This window comes from Hypomesus nipponensis, chromosome 4 (genome assembly GCF_054491055.1).
Source record: "Hypomesus nipponensis isolate SF chromosome 4, ASM5449105v1, whole genome shotgun sequence".
NCBI classification, from domain to species: domain Eukaryota; kingdom Metazoa; phylum Chordata; class Actinopteri; order Osmeriformes; family Osmeridae; genus Hypomesus; species Hypomesus nipponensis.
In genome coordinates, this window is record NC_140364.1 from 5,090,505 (window position 1) to 5,108,293 (window position 17,789).

A 17,789-nucleotide genomic window follows, 5' to 3' on the forward strand; every position below is an offset into this window, starting at 1 on the left:
AGTTATAAGTCATTTTTTGCTGCTTCAGTATTTTGTTTTCACCTCACTCATTTTGTTTGCAGTTCCAAACTAAGAAAATAATATTTTATTACATTCTCGCCTCCGCCCTTAAATATTTAAGTTGGGATGTTATTTCTGTGCACATTTTTTTTAAATCAAATTAATCATTCTGGAAATCCTTCACTAGCACAGGTTTAATGATTTTTCCTTTGTGTTTTTTTCACAAGCCATCCAGCTGTGCTTCAGTTTGCTGTCCTCCAAGTTCACCAGGATCCTTCATGGAGTCACAGAGCCTCATATTGTCTGTTGGCGTGCCGGATCAATTCTTCTCTTTCTTTCCATCACCTCTCTCTTTTCTCTGCTGCTTCTCTCTTTCACCTTCACTCTCTCTCTCCCTCTTTCTCTCTCCCTCTCTCTCTCTCCCTCTTTCTCTCTCCCTCCCCCTGTCTTTTGCTCTCTCTCTCTCTTTGTCTCTCTCTTTTTCTTTCTCTGTCTCTCTCGCTCTCGCTCTCTCTCTCGCTCTCTCTCTCGCTCTCTCTCTGTCTTCGACTAGCCAGCAACAGCTTGCCAGACAGACACAGATCCCAAAGGAACACACGCACATACAAAAACACACACAATCACACACACACTCTAGGGCATCTCAATGATATGACTTCACGACCCACTCAGGGCTTACTATACCACTACCTCAGGCTAACTATATTTTCTTGCTTGGCGGGACACCCTCACATTTCAACTGGAATGTTCCAAAAACATTACTGTTCAAATGGCTTTTCCATTCTGCCGTTTTCAACGGAAGCGGCCACACCGATTCTACTCTCTCCAAGACTCTTGTGTCGGGGGGTAGTTTGGAGAGGGGGGGGGGGGCTAGGTTCCGAGGAGAGGAGAGGAGGAGGAGGAGGAGGAGAGGAGGAGAGGAGGATGTTTCAGTTCTTGGCTGGCTCGCTGTTCTCTATGGGCTCACGTACCATTTGAATATCTTTTCGTACTTTTCCATAGTGCAGAGGATATTTGATTGTTCTTGGGTGATATGGTTACACAAACACACACACAAATGATGTACACAGACACATCGAACAGCCATGCACAGACACACAAACACACATGCCCTTGGTCATTTCGATCATGCTGTTTGAGGGCGTTTGATTGAAGTCATTTCTCAGTCTGTTAATTCAAGCGCCCTTCATCCTCTCCATCCTGTCCACCTGTGTAGCTGTGGTCAGGGAGCCATGATTTCAACATTTGGAGCAGGATTCTTTTTTTCTCAAACAGAAATAGACACTGGGGTTGAGGGTTGGGGGGGGGGACGACACTTGCTGGTTGCCATGGCAATGCGGCATTGATGCCAGTTTGTAATTATGTGGCGCGCTTCTCTCTCTCTCCCTCTCCATTTCACACAAACACGTCCACATATGCAAGCACGTACTCGCATTCTAGCGAGAAAACAATCTGACAGGCTTCCGCTCTTGCTGTTTTGCTGTCTTGCTCCACCGTTTGGCGGTCTTGAGCGGGGGGGGGGGGGTAGAGAGGGTGGGGGTGGTTAACAGGCTGGCAACAGGCTAGCAACAGGCTGGCTACAAATACCTGGATCTCACGTTTGACGCTCGACTGTGTTAGATCATTCGAGAACAGCTGGGTGGTTTTGCTGACAGCGGGTTTTTTCCCAGCTTAAGCTAAAGATGTCATCGGGCCTCCGCCGCGTCGGGCTAGTCACTGAACAGGATTTCCCCTAACCCCCCTTCCTTTACCTGGCGAATGGTAGCAAGCCAGACGAGGTCAGGGCAGATCGTGTCTCTCGGATGACGTCACCGTGCCGTGATATCATCTAGTTATCACTGTTCCGGCTGTTACCGCCTGCGTTGCTGCGTGACAGGTCTCACCACATTCCAGGTGTTCCAGAGGGCGTGCCTGTCGTCCCCCCCCCCCACAGGTCCGAGTCATGTGATCTCAGATGTGAAAAGGAGGAGACTAGGAAACACAACGTGGGGATGACTCTCTTTGGATTGGAATTGTGCCCCCCCCCCCCCCCTCCTCCTTCCCATGTTGCCTGTGCTGCTTCAGGATGCTCATCCGTCTAAGTCATTCTCTGTTCTGCTTATCCACCACAGGCAAGGTCGACCAGAGATCCAGAGGTGCCAAGGTAAGATCCCGTTTGCTGATCGCCCCGGGGGCTTGAGGGGAATGTTTCTGGCACATTCCAGGTGCCTCAAATGGGACATTGGACAAATGATGTAGAAACGTTCCCTTGCTGATGCCTTTTTTGTTGTCGTTGCTGTCTGGACGATGCTTCGTCGAGTTTTCAGTCTCTATCATTCCTCTGGTGTCAGAAACCCAAGAAATCACCCGAAATGCGTTCGAAATTGTATTTTCTAAGCTACACGGTCGGTTAGCATGGTTGTGCTTATTCTTCTACACAATACTGCTTTTTCTGCATAAAGTTTGCCCTCCCAAGCTCCCACGCTCAACTACTTAATTTGCATAGGAGCAAGCCGGCATAATAGTCTTTTCATGCAAGCACACACACACGCCCGCACACACACGCACACACACGCACACACACACACACAGGTCTTGTTTGTCAGTGGGATAACACTCTTTTCCTAGTGCTGTGTTTCTGTTTCGACTGATTGGGAAGGGAAGGTCACATATACTGAAAAGAGAGTTGTGTCTTGTTTCTTTCCTCTCTCTCTCTCTCTCTCTCTCTCTCTCTCTCTCTCCCTCTCTCCCTCTCTCCCTCTCTCCCTCTCTCCCTCCCTCTCTCCCTCTCTCTCTCTGTCTCTCACACATTCAAACTCACTCAAGCACTGCACACCACAGAGCCTCTGTGGCCAGTCCACAGACAAACGGACGCACTCATGTGCCCATGCCAAACTCCCCTTCCATCTTCCAGTTAAGTAAGGGGACCTGCATGGGAGATGCGCAGGAACTTCTCTTGCCACGCAGACTGCACCAGACTTGTTTTTCAGTGGATAACTGCAGTGTGTTTCTGCACTACTCTGTCCCCTGGTGGCAAGTTGGCAGAAACAAGTCATGTGTAGGACAGGACATACTGTATGCAAAGACAATTAATTATCATCCTGGGCGGATAGTCTTTAGATAACCGTAACTATAACTATTTTATCAAACTTTACACTGAGTCTTAATTAACTGTTGCTTGTCAGTTGTTGTGTGACCCAATGTCAGGCCATGTCATTGATTCTGATAGGCTTGCTGTTGGAAACGCCTTTATTATCAGCACCACAGGTATCCATAGATGACTTTAATGGGATTAGCTCTAAGGATATTTTGGTTTAGGATTACAGAGGGCTGCAAGACAATGCAATGTCTTCATGCAATTTCAGGCACTGATAAATTAGGGATTCAAACACGCTACGCTATCCTAATCCATTTGGAGAGTGATTTGAATTGCCAACGTGCTCTGTAGTGTAGTGTTATGGATGAATGCTTTTGACAAAATGCGTGGCGTTAATTGTGTTACTATGGGTTCTGAAGGGTCTTAGTGACTCCATTAGCCTTCACTGCACACTGGTTTCAAAGGTTTGTCACTAATTAAGAGATCATATTTGTATACAGGGATGATGATGTTATCTGTACCGGAGGCATAGCATAGTAAAGGGATTATGCATCGGCATAGACATAAAGTTGATTGAGAAAAATCACATTCAAAACAAAAAATCACCCGTCATGTATCAGTATATCCTGTGAGAAAGGGGTGTGGAACGTCTAAAGAAAGATGCACGTTACTTGTAAAATGTAGAAAAGGCCCTCGTGAACATATGTTCTTCGTGCCTGAGAGAGAATGAACCAAGTATCCATAGTTTGTCTTGAGTTTACTTCTAATGAGCTCAATGACATTTCTTGTTGCTGTACCTGACATTGACCTGAGATGAATACCTTATGCTTCCCCATATTCCTTACAATCCACTTCCTTACTACTGTGTGTGTGTGTCTGCTCTCCCCCAGAGGTGTGTCCTAGAGTGTGATGTATCATGGCTCCGGTACTGAGTGCCTTGTGGGGGCCGGAGGGGGCGGACTCTGGGGTCGCCAGGGCGACGTCGCTCGGCAGCGAGCAGCTGGTCCTGGTGGGAACGCTGGCGGTCATCTCTGCCTTCGTGCTGCTCTCTGTGCTGCTGCTGCTGTGTGCTGGCTGCCAAGGGTGAGCGCTGGGAAACACACACACACACACACACACACACACAACTCGAATAACAAAAATGTTAGGGAAACACGCAGGCAGATTACCATGACAACTGAACACATACACACACACACTCGCTCAAGCACTCCGAACTCAATACTGCATTTGGCAACGCTACAACAGTGAAACAGCAATCTATGAAGTGAAGTACCAACACACATAGTTGCCTAACCTCGCCCCAGGCTATCTTTTAAATCACAGTTTCTGTTCCCTTTCCTCTTTTGTCCTCCTTCTCCTTTCTTGTCCTCAGGCAAAAGAAAGCAAGTCCTCATCCAACAAATGGTGACCACGAGACCTTGATGAACGGAGTAAGTTGGAACCGAGTCCTTGTAGAAAAACTGTTACCTTTCTTCTTGGAACAGATATTTTAACTAGCTAAACTCTCCCGGTGGATAAGGCTTATAAAAGTCTCTGAGCTATCTATTGAATATTATATATTGAAGAAAATGCGTTACGCAATAGGCCGCACACCTTTGTCCAGCTTAAAGAATGCCTGGGGACCACAGGAAGGTGTATGTGGTGCCAGTGTTTGATCTTTATAGTGTTTTGGTCATGGAGGCAGAGAGGAAGTGTCAGCGTTTTCTGTTGATGAGAGGAAAGGCCGTTAGCGTGCACCAGCCGTCAAGGACAGTTAGCATGCAGCAGAGGAAGAGACGAGGAGACGTTTACCGGGGGTTAAAGGTGAACACCACGACAAAGTGGTGGTGGTCTTGTAATCTGGAGCTCTCAGACAAGTCTTCAGCCTTCCTCAGCTGACTGACACGTCAGCTGACAGAGAACGTTTCTGTGTTATTTTAGTTCATAAATTTTAGTTAGCGGTAGGAATAGCGGTTAACTAATGGCGTGCCTGTTAGCTTGATTTGTGGACACCAGCTGGGTTGTGATTCAGTCTCTCAGTGTGTGTCAGTCACGAGGCTGCCGCATTAGCATCTATAATGACCACAGGGAGAGAGAGGTCCACATACACAACCTGTCTCACGCACCTACACAAACACATGGGTATAGCTCAGTGGAAGAGCATTTGACAAACAAGAACACTTTTTGCGAAACAAGAAGTGGCAAGCCTAAGATCCCCTTTTACACATTAGATAAGAGTGCATGCTAAAAAGAACGCACGCACACATATTATGCCGTTTGATGATGATAAGGTACGTACGGGTGTGTATTTGTCTAGGATTGTTGAATTACCAACGTATATGAAATGTTGAATATGACAATACAATTAATAAGACTGGAGGATGCAAGACTATGACCATGCCAGTAAGAGCCAGGTCCATTTAAACATTCACGATAAAAGAAAAACACAATATATAAACGCTCGAGAGAAGATTGCCTGACAGATAAAGGGACGTTCTTCAATCCTTGGGCCATCACGGTCAATCGATAGCGCCAAGGGCACGGCAATCGGTTTACATCTGATGGAGAACCAGGGCGGGGGGGTATTGGGGGGGGCAAAGAGGAGGGGCGGGCTGACTCGGTGACGTGTGTCATGCAGTGACAGGTTCAATGGGGCTTTTGTCTCATTTGGATGGGCTGAGTGGTGCTTCCCCAGTGACCCTGTGATGTCAGGATCTCCATCATCGATCATCAGGATCACCCCCCTCCCCGTAGCGGGCCTTATTGCAGTGGCCACTAGGTGGTGATGTGGAGCTGTTGCTCGGCGTGCGTCTCGCTTTGTGGTCGTCAATCTCTCTGTACTTGTTTTTGCTACCGTTTCGCTCCCTCTCTTTGTCTCTCTCTCTCTCTCTCTCTTTCTATTAAGTACTAAGTACAATAATACTAAAGGGATACAAGAGTGTGGAGAGACCAGCCTCACCCCAGCATGTTTATTCCGTTTGTTATTCTTTCTCAGGTGTCTGAGAAAGAAGCAGTCAGCCAGTCTGTTGATAGCCCGGGGACTGACCTGGTGGTCAGTAGCTCTCACAACGGCCCTCTCACCAGCGGTACAGGTAACATCAACATACTCGTGTTGATTTCCAGGGCCGATGAGCCTCTATTGTGAAACGCTCTTGATGGAAGATATCTGCTTTGATATGAATGTCATCAGTCACAGTGACATTCACCGTGTCTTCTTTTACCCTCGCCACATGCTTGTATACAAACACACACTCACGCACATTCACACGCATACACACACACACACACACATTCGATCTCCCGCACTGCCCTCCAGTGCTGACAGACACCCAGGACACGAGCCCCCACCCATCTGAGGAGATGCTCTCCAGCCAATCAGAGCTCAGGTCATCCAAGTGCCCGCAGGACCGTGAGCTACCCAGCATCCCCCCCAACAGCGCCCTGGAGGGCATGATTGGGGGGTCTGGCGACGAACCCCCTGCCACAGGGGAGGGTACCTATGAGGTGAGGGGGCGGACGGCTGGTTTATTGGCAGATTTTCTTGATGAGAAGAGAAAAAAATAAGAAAAGCGCCAATACCGTACAGCATTTTTAAATGTGTAATTTCTGCTTAGAATGTGGAGTACTACATTGAATTATTTAAACTCAAATCTTCACTTGAAATGCCACCCACTGAAATCAATCATTTGACAGCTGACTTTTTGGTAGCACAGCTGGCTTGAAAGTATGAAAGGAAGTTTTGATCCAGCTCAAATGTTTGTTAGACACAGAGACACACGTCACCAAATGCCTAAGACCCAAGCATGACGTCACCGTTCGTGGTGCGAATGAGCCAAGCGAGAGTAAACAAGTCAACACGTGACGGTGTGTGAAGCCCCACGGTGAACGTGTCAGTGCCTCGACTCCTCCCCAGGTGGTGAAAGAGGCCCCCAGGGACGTGAGCGCGGAGGACTCCCTCTACGAGACGGTCAAAGAGCTGAAGGACCACCCTCCCCCGCCGTTCCTCAACGGTACGCCCCACCACCACCCCCCGGCCTCCGCCCTCCTCAACGGCCTCAGCCCCGGCACCCCGGAGCGGGGCCCGCTGTGCGCCGGCGTGGAGTACGCCTCGGTGGACCTCAACAAGAAGAGCCGCTACAGCGCCGACCTGGAGGCCCGGAGGTCGGCCTCGCTGGCCTCCTCCGTGGCGGGGCTGGCGTCCTCGCCGGGGGAGGAGCCTGAGGAGGAGGAGAGACCGCCTCCCGTGCCGGACAAGGTGCTGGACGAGAACGACAACCAGACGGGGGTGTCGGCGCCCAGAGAGGGGCTGCCGCTGCACAACGGAGAGGTGAGTGTGTGTGCGTCGCGTCCGTCGTGTTTTATGGATTCGCGTTCACCGTTGTTCACTTTTGTGGGCGCACTTGCACCCTCTGTGTTCGCGTGTGTACGGATCGCCGCGCTCATGTTCCCTCACATTGACAAAAGACCGGAGACAATGCTGACGAGACGATGCAAAGCCATCCTCCAAAATGGAATCGAATCAATTCCTTTCTGTGTATTAGCTAGTGATCCGTCTGACTTCCGATCCCCCGCGCTGGCATCAGCCGAAGTTAGCTGGAGGAGGCAGAGAACAATGGAGAGAGACACGTCTCCTGCTCAATTACGACACGTCGTTAAGCCGCCCCGCTCTTCCTCACAGCGAAGAGAGAGAGAGAGAGAAAGAGAGAGAGAGAGAGAGAGAGAGAGAGAGAGAGAGAGAGAGAGAGAGAGAGAGAGAGAGAGAGAGAGAGAGAGAGAGAGAGAGGAAAAGATGATTAAAGAGGAAAACAAAAGAGCGAGAGAGTAAGCAGTTAAGCTGTGGGTGTGGAGAGAGGGAGAGGGAGAGGGAGAGGGAGAGAGAGAGAGAGAGAGAGAGAGAGAGAGAGAGAGAGAGAGAGAGAGAGAGAGAGAGAGAGAGAGAGAGAGAGAGAGAGGGGGGGGGGGGGGGAAGTGAGCAGCGGCATACAAATGAAGCCATCTGTGGAGGAGAGAGGGAGCGAGGGAGACAGCTCTCATGTATGGTGGCATAGAGTTAGCGGAGCAATAGCCCCCCTCCCAGCGTGGGACCTTCCTCATGCAGGCACTCATCAGAGCACACACACACGTACACACACAGTCATGCAAGCACGCACATACAAACACACAAAATACACACTCTTCCTGTCCTCTACACACAGACGCCACGAGCACAAAACATTGCACAGTGTCTGCCACACACACATCAGAACATCACTCATCCACAGGGGAGGGAGCTATTTCATCTGATCTCCTTTGTGTCTCCCCGAGCAGAAACCTTCTCGTCTTCCTCCGTCTTTGTGTCAGCCAATTAGATGATCAGGATTAGAATATCTTCTTTGGGTGGCAGGCCATGCAGGCCAGTCCTGGTTGACCTCCAATAGGAAGCCAGAATAAACCACTGGGCCAAAAACCTCCCTGGAGCACCTGTCTGCGACATGCACGGTTCCCAACCCCGAATCCACTGTGTCAGAATGTCTAGTCAGCATTCAAATCTGCTATTTGCCCTTTGCCTTGTCTTCCAGCCCCCAAATGATAGACATACACACCAATATGTACACACACGCACACCTTGGGGTTAAACATGCATGTTCCTTGTGGTTATATGTGTGTGGTTGGTGATTTGTCTTGTCAGACGTGTGTGTCTCTCTCTGTGTATACATGTACATGTACGTGTGTGTGTGTGTGTGTGTGTGTGTGTGTGTGAAGGGTTTCTGTGGTGTGTCCTCATCCCTGCTGAGAGCCAGCTGCCCACTATCACTGTGACAGCGTTGTGATGGATGGCATATGACACACACACACGCACACACACACACACACAGAGTCTGCATGTTTATGTCTGAGGGGGATTCCCATGTTAGCCTCGCAGTCGTTCGAAACACACATCTCTCTCTTTGTTCTCTTTCTATTTTCTCTCTCCTGTACTGTCTTACAGTTATTGAATCTTTCCGAACCAGACGTATCTGGGATCAGAGATTATTCGACTGAGCATGGCCCGCAGAGGCACAAGTGTTTCATGTGTGCTGAACAACAAGGAGACCTGACCAAGCCAAGGGCTAGCTTGATGCACCCAGGGCCAGTTTCTTAGACAAACTGTGATTTTCACCTCGTCAAACTGTCGAGTCGTATGTCGCCGAAGGGAACGGGTATCGTTATTTTCGGAGGGCGTTGAAGTTGGCGTGTGGAAAGCTGCCTGCTTGACTTGTATCTCGCACCGCACACCATCTGAGTGACTGACATCACTTGGGGCCTTCATTGGGAGCTTTTAATTAGAGTTGATGAACAAATATTGTTGGAGACACGATGAGGCACTCCGGAGAGGGGGTCATGGGTGCTCTCTGTGTATCCATGCACGTCATCCGAGGAAATCGAATTCATCGCTTTGCTAATTAAAGGGAAAAATGAATGCCCATCTGCTGGGTTAGACAACACGTTTGTCTATAAGTGTCCCTGTTAACCTGAGCTCATTGATGGTGACATGGAGACATTAGAGGATGTTTGTAAAGGCAATTTTTTCCTGCTGCTTTTGAGAATATGAAAGAAAAGATAATGGTGTTTTGGTTTCCTGGCATTTGGTCATAAAGCATAAACGGTTGTTTACATTTAATCAAAAGTAATTTAAAGACAACATGCTGGGGGCTCTATTCTGCTGGAGAAAAATGATCAAATTGGAGATGTCTACGGTGATGGATGGAATAAATATTTACATCCTGAATTGCATTTTTATTATTTCCATGAAGAGATAACATCACATTATTATTAGTAGTAGTTTCATATATATGTAGCCTATCATGTATACTTAAACATACTTTTTTCTAAGAAAGAAGATTATTTTGGAGACACATTTCCAGTATGTGGTCCTTGAGGGAACATACAAGGTTACCCTAAACATTCTACGAATCAACCAATTATATGAGTGGTCTTTAAAATACACATTTTATACTCACAGAGAAACTGACCCATCCAATAAATAAATATAAAGATATACGTCATATAAATCATCGTCATATAAACTTATGACGTCTTCTCATTTGGTGTCTGGCGTGTTGCTAAGTGCTGTCATAGCTGCACATTTGCACATTTGTAGATTGATGTCTTTCCCGATCTATCACGAGAGAGGAACTTCACACAAACTGCCACTGGCTGTTGACATTCAATCAGTTACTTAACATTTGAAATGAATGAGCTGTAAAAAATGATGTTGGCTAAGATATAAAGCTGTCACCTAGTATTGTGTTATATTTATTTACACAGGGAGTCAGGTGGTTGAGCGGTTAGGGAATCGGGCTAGTAGTTTGAAGGTTGCCAGTTTGATTCCCGGCTGTGCCAAATGACGTTGTGCCCTTGGGCAAGGCACTTCACCCTACTTGCCTCGGGGGAATGTCCCTGAACTTACTGTAAGTCACTCTGGATAAGAGCGTCTGCTAAAATGACTAAATGTAGAATCATCTTATGTAAGTCGCTCTGGGTAAGAGCGTCTGCTAAATGTAAATGTTACTTTTAAAGTGTATTTTATTCTTATTCTTTTTTCCCCAGATGCACTCACCCATGTCCCACTCACCTGATCTTGACAGACTAGCTATGGAAAACGAGGTAGGTTGTCATGTTTTACGTTGACCTCACACTAAATAAAACCCAGTTCAGGTACTTTTTTTAAAAACTTTTTTTCTAATAATAGCTGCCTGATTTTAAGTTGTTTTTATGCAGTTAAAACTGTTTAGGTAGGTAGGCCTACTTTATTAATCCCAGATTCCAAACGGGAAATTGCGGCATAAATCGTTCCGTCCTGTGACTCATGTCATTCCTAACAGTTGTTAGAATGTTAGCACGGAAAGAACAGTACCAAACTGCTTTAAGTCTGTGGACGGTCATTTAGAACTATGATAATTCATTAAAATAAAAAGTAAAAGACTGAATAACTTCCAAACCATCTGCTGCACTGTATCCTATATTACCCAGGGCTAATCCTTTGATGTCACAACAGTCTGAGTTACTGAATTAGTTGTAGTCTGCAAAAATAGTTCTCGTCGTAATACTAAATATTTAAAGGATGTATGACTTGAAATACTCATTTTTGCCAGTGGTGGCATATTTGCAAGGGCTTGTGATTGATTGTAACGATGTGCAGCCTAAAAATAGCATTTAATCCAGAAGTGACTGTGGTGTGGAATACAACATATACAGTATTTTTAGTTGCACGTGCTGGACCTGCGCTGTGAAAGGGGTTTCTTGTAGGATTTTAACCCATGAGTTCCTAGCTCTGCACTTCCTTGTACCGAACCACATAGGTGCCCCCTAGGATAAACTACATATTGACTTGGAATCACTTCCTCTGTCTTTCCAGCTGTACTCATCAGTGGATACACCGTGTGGTGTAGAGGAGCCGGAAAATGACTACAGCAGCATTGGTGAGCTCAAAGTCATGGTCTCTGCCTCCTCCTCCAGTCACCTCTACGCCACCGTCCAAGAAGTCTTCCCCCAACACGGGGCCCAGGCCCCCAGGGCACCGCCCACCCCCAACAGGTCTGACCCCGCGTACGAGACCATCCGCATCCCTAAGACTGGTGATGGCGAGGAATGCAGTGGAGGTGCCATCCTGGAGCAGACGGCGGCGGAGCATGACTATGAGAGCGTGGCAGAGCTGGGTTTGAACAGGGAGACTTCTCGTCTCTGACTTCCCTCTCTTTTTCTACTCTCTTTTGCTTTCTTTCATTGGTGGAGCACTAAAAACAAACCCAGTTTTGAAGTTGCATTACAGCCAGAATTGAGTTCTGCTGACTCCGGTACGTCCAGCTCTCTACCCAGAAGCCCTTGCTGCACCCAGTACCCAGAATCCACTGGGAGACTGATTAAAGAAACAGAAGGCTCAAAGACACAACATGACTTTCTATTATCAACTGTTGAGTTTGCCCAGAGGAGTACAGGTTTGATCACAGATGTCCACATTTTACTCTTAATTCTCTAATCTACCAATATTCTCTGTTGAGTGTTTTGTGTGTTGGTGTGTGGTTCTCTAAGTAATATCTTAATTACAGAACGTTTTCAAGGATGTTTGCAATAGAGGCTTATATCCTCTTTAATATCAAAACAAGACATGCTATGCCATGGTGCACTTCAGCTCACCAAATTGTATAGTTAAAGTTTCACAAAAGGTGAACAACTGGCTAGGAAGGCATTACATTTATTGCAGCCCCTTCGCCTACTAAAGGAGCATTGCTACAGAAGGCAATTGTAGTTTTGGCTGCCTATTTTCTTTGTCAGTGCCTTTGACTGACAGGCAACCACAAAGTGCCATCATTTAGTTTTTCTGGCCACTTGAGTTTTTCACTTCTAATCTTTTATATCAGTTGATCTGTTGCGAACTGTGTTTTATTCAGATGGAATGATTTTGGTGGAAGAGTTTGTTGGCTCTACCATTTTAATGGTTTTTCATTAGGAAACTGATTCATGCCCAAAATTGATTTTGGGCATGACTGAGGGCATGCCTTTTGTTACACCCAATCAAATCTTTTCCTACTGCAACAGAGCCAAACAAGTCAATCAAAGAAGGATAGGCAGGTAACAGGAGTCAATGTATGTGTTTCACAAGATACTGTATTACCTTGGGAAACACCTAAACATTGTGCGAAAAGATGCAGGATAAACATATCTGTAAACGTTTTACTATCTGTCGTACGTGTACCATTGCACTTAAAGCAGCTGAACATTTTAAATGGTCCGTTTTTATGTTTTGCAAAAAAAAAGTTTTTGTATTTATTTGATAGTTGTTTGCTTTGACTTTAAGAGTTGTAAAGAAATTTGTTTTTGAGTTAAACCTTCTGGGAGATTTTTGGAGATCAACAGTGCATTGTAAACGTGAGAAGGGATGGAGAGAAGAAGGATAAAGGTACGCATTATCTTCATTTTAATGGACTTCTGTGTTCTGACCATATGATCATACAATGTGATTCTTCCTTTGTGTTGTTCAATGGATTTGCAATCCTTTACAATGTTTCCCATCCAATGTGTTCAAAAATGATTGTATTCTGTGATAAAAATGCAACAAAAACCTGTGTCAGTTGTGCAGCTTCAAAAAGATTGATGACATTATAAATTTATCTTTATGCAGTGTTTATTTTTATTTTTATTTTTTTTGGTTTTGTTTTTCCTGACCCCATTTTTAGGTACATATACAGCCTATGTGACAGCAGGCATTCTCAAGGAATTTAAAGCACAATTGTTTTAAGTAATGTTAAGGTACTGCAACTGCACTGTGCTTGGCAACAATACTACCATACCAATCCCCATTGTACACCGGCAAGTGCGTTTAGTTCATAATTAGCACTTGAAAATGAAAGCACATTAGTAGCTTGTGCAGACGACATGCCAAACAAGGCTTATATGTAGTTAAGAGTAATATTCTAACGAGTAGTAACATGGTTATGTATGGATTTGTATGAGCTTTTGCTTGTTTGTACAGTACAGTGTCCTGAATGGTATGGTAAAGTATTTTTGTAGTATGCTTGTGTTTGATAATGCTCAATAATGTTCAAAATGTACTTGTTTTAGGAAGGAAAAGTATTGTATGATACATATCTATCATAACATGCTTTTAGTTTCAATTTGTACACAGTTATATTGCATTGGGTCAATGTGTCATGTAAAAACCTGTTATGACTAAAATGGTACATTGTCTTGGTACATGCCTTTTGCAATTTAAAGGTTGGTACTTTATTTAAAGAAAATTCATGTCTGGATATTGTCCTTTGGTGTTTATTTTCGTAAGTGGGTAGACTGTAATTGTAAAGAACTATTTAGCATTGTCTGCCCTTGAGAGAGAAAAAATCTAAAACAATATTAGCATTTTACAAGTCCTCTATTATCTGAATATTGCACATATAACTGTATGCAGGGTGAGTTCATATATCATTAGACATGCATGAGTTTGTTGGAGGTACACACAGAGCAAATCTGGTTGACAGATATTACATTCATAAATGATATTTAACAATATGAGATCTCATTAAATTTGCCAGGTTTTTGACAAAATAGCATTTAGGATGCCATGTATTACAGGTGTCTTCAAAAAAAACGTGTGTTGTTGTGTAGACCCGGCATAGAAGATTATACATGCACTCTATAGAGAGTAATAATCTTGGTGATTAACACCTCCATGTGCCCTGAATCTTATTATGTACAACCATCACTTATACATAATGGTGTTCATGGAAATGCCATAAAAGGCCTTTAACAAACGATCTGTCAAACAGAAACACTTTAGTGCCAAATCTTACTATTAATGGTGTCACATTCATTCTAATGTGCACACACACACACTTGTACTCTTTGGTGCACACACACACACCCACACACATACCAGTGCAAGGACCAAGTATGGAAATGGTCCATCATCGCTGCCTCATTCAAGCCACTCCAATAATGAGAACATTCCTCTACAAACAGTGTGGAAGTCCTTTTTATTGTCTTTGATCATCGGGTATTGCTTTCTTTGGCAGTTATGTGCACATCTGTCAAACAATTCTGTCTGCCTGTATGCATGTAAATATTTTAAGAGCTTAAATGGAGAATATTAAAAGATATATAACAAGACTGCACATGTGATTTTCTATGTGAATTATGCCTGGAAAAATGTGGTGCCTAGACATTTAGTTAAGTATGATATACCCAATGGCTATTTTTCATTTATTCATGAACTGGGTAGTTCTACAGCTTCTAACTGTAAGGAATATAGAATTGTAATGGATCTGTAATGAATGAAACTTTTTGATTATTCAAATATAGTTGTTAGACACACACAGGCTCTCCTTTTCTGTTGGTAAGAATCTAAACAAATCCAAAAAAATAAATTACATTAGTATTGAAATTATAATCTCAACACATTATGATTAGTACATAGTCTCTAGTAGCCTAGCAAATCCGTTAAATACAAATGAGTGGTGATGTCCCTTTCACAGAATGACACATAATTATGTAACCAAATAGGTAAACAAAAGATGGCAATAGGATGACCAATAAAACATGGCTTCTCCTACTTGGGTAAATAACCAAAAAAACACTGACTTGTTCTACTATGGTTCTATTATTTCATTATTTTTCATTCTTTCAGACCCCTCCCTCTTGGTTCCTGTTCTCTATCCTTGCGTCATTGTTTTGAATCGAGTTCCTTCCCAGCTTGCGTTACTTTTCTGTTGGAGGGAAACTGACAGAAAAAAAGAACGAAAGCTAGTGGAGGCGTGTGCTCTGTCGACCAATGGGATACTCGTGTCGGCCGCTAGACCGCACATGTTTACAGGCAGCATTCCGCCGGTAGAGGCACTGGCTCATGGGAGCTGCATATGGACTGGATTTCGAAGTCTATGGATTCGGAGTCGCCACACTCGACAGTGTCAGTAAATGTCGTCGTATCATAGGCAATGTTAGTGGGGCATTTTTCCAAATCAATGACTATTAACCGTGTTGTTTGTTTTGTGGGTAGTATTACAGTTTTAGGCCGTTATTTGCTTATTTTGAGGAATAGTGTACAAATGTCATTGTCGGTCCGAGAATTCAAGCCACTCCGTGGTTTCCTTTCATTTTGCAAGCTCGCGGGGAACATTGAGGAAAACAAACAGGTCGAAGGAAGAAAGATCGGTAGCCGGTTGGATGAAGCGGTTGTTTAGCAAAAAATGAATCGTGACTAGTGTATCTTTGCTAGTTGCATTTCCATACATTTTAGTTTTTGAATACCGTGTAGGCTACACCGAGGTGTTGTTGGTTGTGTCGTTATTTGAGTATGTTGTCGCTTTCTAACATTTGGCAAGGGCTGCTGGAGCGCATAGTATATCCTCTGAGGCTTCGTGTTTTTCTCGTCCTTATTTAGCTATCAATTCCAATTTGACGTGCATCGTTACATATTGACGTGTTGACGCTTCAAACTCGGTGTGACGGTTTATCGCTATGCATACTAGGCGTTTGGTGAAACGTTCTATCCTCGGAAGCCGCGTTTATGCGCCGAGTCCGACGGATGACGGGACGCCGCTGACAGGAGTGGTCCAGGCTGTCAAGCAAGAAAACAGAGACGTCTTGACCGGACCCCGGCGAAGTGTCTACACGGTGCTTCTGCAAGACGGAAGCCTGAAAGAATTTTCAGAGGACGAGATTGCCGTGGGGTTCACCCAAACGACTGCAAAAGGACCCCTAAAGTCCAGTTTAAAGGTGTGTGTGCGTGGATGAGTGAGCGGCGCGAAAGAGCGGTCTGTTTTTGTTGTGCGGTGTTTTGCAGCGTTTAACCGCTTCGTGCACAGAGCCATCGAGCTGGTTAGGCTACTGTGCGCCGCTGCTGTTGATAAAACGGTTGACAATTTAGACAGTGACAAAGACAATGTTATTATGAAAGATGCAGCTAGTGATGATTTGGTTGCATGCAAAATGTCAAAAATGGGACTGACGATGTTTTTGCAATAAATATGGGACAAAGGGATAGCGTCTGAATCATCCTGATACGGGCCTGCGCAATGTTTATCTGACCTAGTGGGTGTGTTGCCGATGCAAACAAACACTCGCTGCAGCATTTTGGACTGTGTGTTGATGTAATGAGCAGGTCCAGTATTTTTACACAGCATGGGCTTGTGAATGTGATAGTGATTGTAACCATATCCACCTTATCGGCAACATGCTGTAATCAGCCAGAATGTAAAAAAAATATTGCTGATACTTTTATTGTTAATGAGACCATTCTTTGCATAGATCAGCCCCTCGTTAATTCCCCCCCTCATCCTTAATGTATTCAAATTCTGATCTAATGGCATATTAGTTGATACTCATGCCAAGTTCCCAGACATATTCTAATATGAATGACCTAATTGTCCCCATTTCAAAGTTGCAGCTTGTCACATGGTTTCAGAAAAAAGAAGAAAGGGAGAAAGAGAGAGAGAGAGAGCAGTCCAGCCTTGATGAAAACATAGCTCTCTGGGGATGGAGCGGGGTGCATGTGACCAACTGGTTGAACAACAGTGGTCCTCACCGCCTTATTTCGGATGCGCCACAGTAGTCGGCGGCTGCTACAATAACCCTTCATGTCATCTTCGAACGGCACATTAAGAGCTGTCACCATATCGCCTGTGTTATGGGTCAGAGGAGGTTCCAAAACATTGTCATTGTCCCATGATCACCGAGCAGTTTGAGTTACATCACAGAATCCTCAACTGCCTTTTTTGAAATCCCCGGCTTCGGCAACAGGGGTACACGTACTCAAGGGATGAAAGGGGAATTATTTAGCAGGAAAAATATCACACCGTGTCTCGACGTGAAATGCGGAGTGGCAAGTGAGGAGACAAAGGAGAAGCGGTGGAGTAGAGTTCTCAGGAGCGACGCAAGCTCATCAGACGGCTGCTGTATGTCATAACAGGGTCGACCCGGCAACAATGCACAACCAGCTTGTTCAATAGCCCTATTGCTCTTATTGGCACAACAACAGCAGCTTAGCTCTTATAAAAGATGCAATCTGACTGTGTGAAAGACATGTTTGCTCGATGCTCGTCTGGCTCGCTCCCTTTTGAAAGTTACAAGACAAGATGTAGTGAGTGAGGAAGCGTGTGTGTGTGTCCACGCTTATCTGTGTGTTTGCTTGCGTATCTGGGTGTGTGCGTGTCCGTTGGCTTGTGTGTTCGTGTGTGTGTGTGTGTGTGTGTATGAGCCAAGGATGGTAAATTTAAAGAGG

At 45.1% G+C, this 17,789-nt stretch overlaps 2 protein-coding genes across 4 annotated transcripts in view; both read left to right on the forward strand.

Moving 5' to 3' along the window:
• Positions 1 to 14,680, forward strand: part of pag1 (phosphoprotein membrane anchor with glycosphingolipid microdomains 1) — a 35,304-nt gene extending 20,624 nt beyond the window's left edge. Inside the window, exons 2-9 of the mRNA XM_084695898.1 lie at positions 2,112 to 2,143; positions 3,967 to 4,159; positions 4,452 to 4,509; positions 6,054 to 6,150; positions 6,375 to 6,562; positions 6,972 to 7,385; positions 10,628 to 10,684; positions 11,436 to 14,680. Of these exons, the coding sequence (XP_084552024.1) occupies positions 3,993 to 4,159; positions 4,452 to 4,509; positions 6,054 to 6,150; positions 6,375 to 6,562; positions 6,972 to 7,385; positions 10,628 to 10,684; positions 11,436 to 11,765 (1,311 nt within the window). The 5' untranslated portion in view covers positions 2,112 to 2,143; positions 3,967 to 3,992 and the 3' untranslated portion in view covers positions 11,766 to 14,680. The remainder of the gene's footprint in view (positions 1 to 2,111; positions 2,144 to 3,966; positions 4,160 to 4,451; positions 4,510 to 6,053; positions 6,151 to 6,374; positions 6,563 to 6,971; positions 7,386 to 10,627; positions 10,685 to 11,435) is intronic.
• A 687-nt stretch (positions 14,681 to 15,367) lies between these two features.
• znf704 (zinc finger protein 704) overlaps positions 15,368 to 17,789 on the forward strand; it is a 34,148-nt gene continuing 31,726 nt past the window's right edge. The window contains exons 1-2 of one of the 3 annotated variants that reach the window (XM_084695893.1): positions 15,368 to 15,476; positions 16,039 to 16,285. In XM_084695893.1, coding sequence (XP_084552019.1) covers positions 15,427 to 15,476; positions 16,039 to 16,285 — 297 coding nt within the window. In that variant the 5' untranslated portion in view covers positions 15,368 to 15,426. Of the gene's footprint in view, positions 16,286 to 17,789 lie in introns of all 3 variants that reach the window. The other 2 variants (XM_084695896.1, XM_084695894.1) reach the window with 2 other exon arrangements.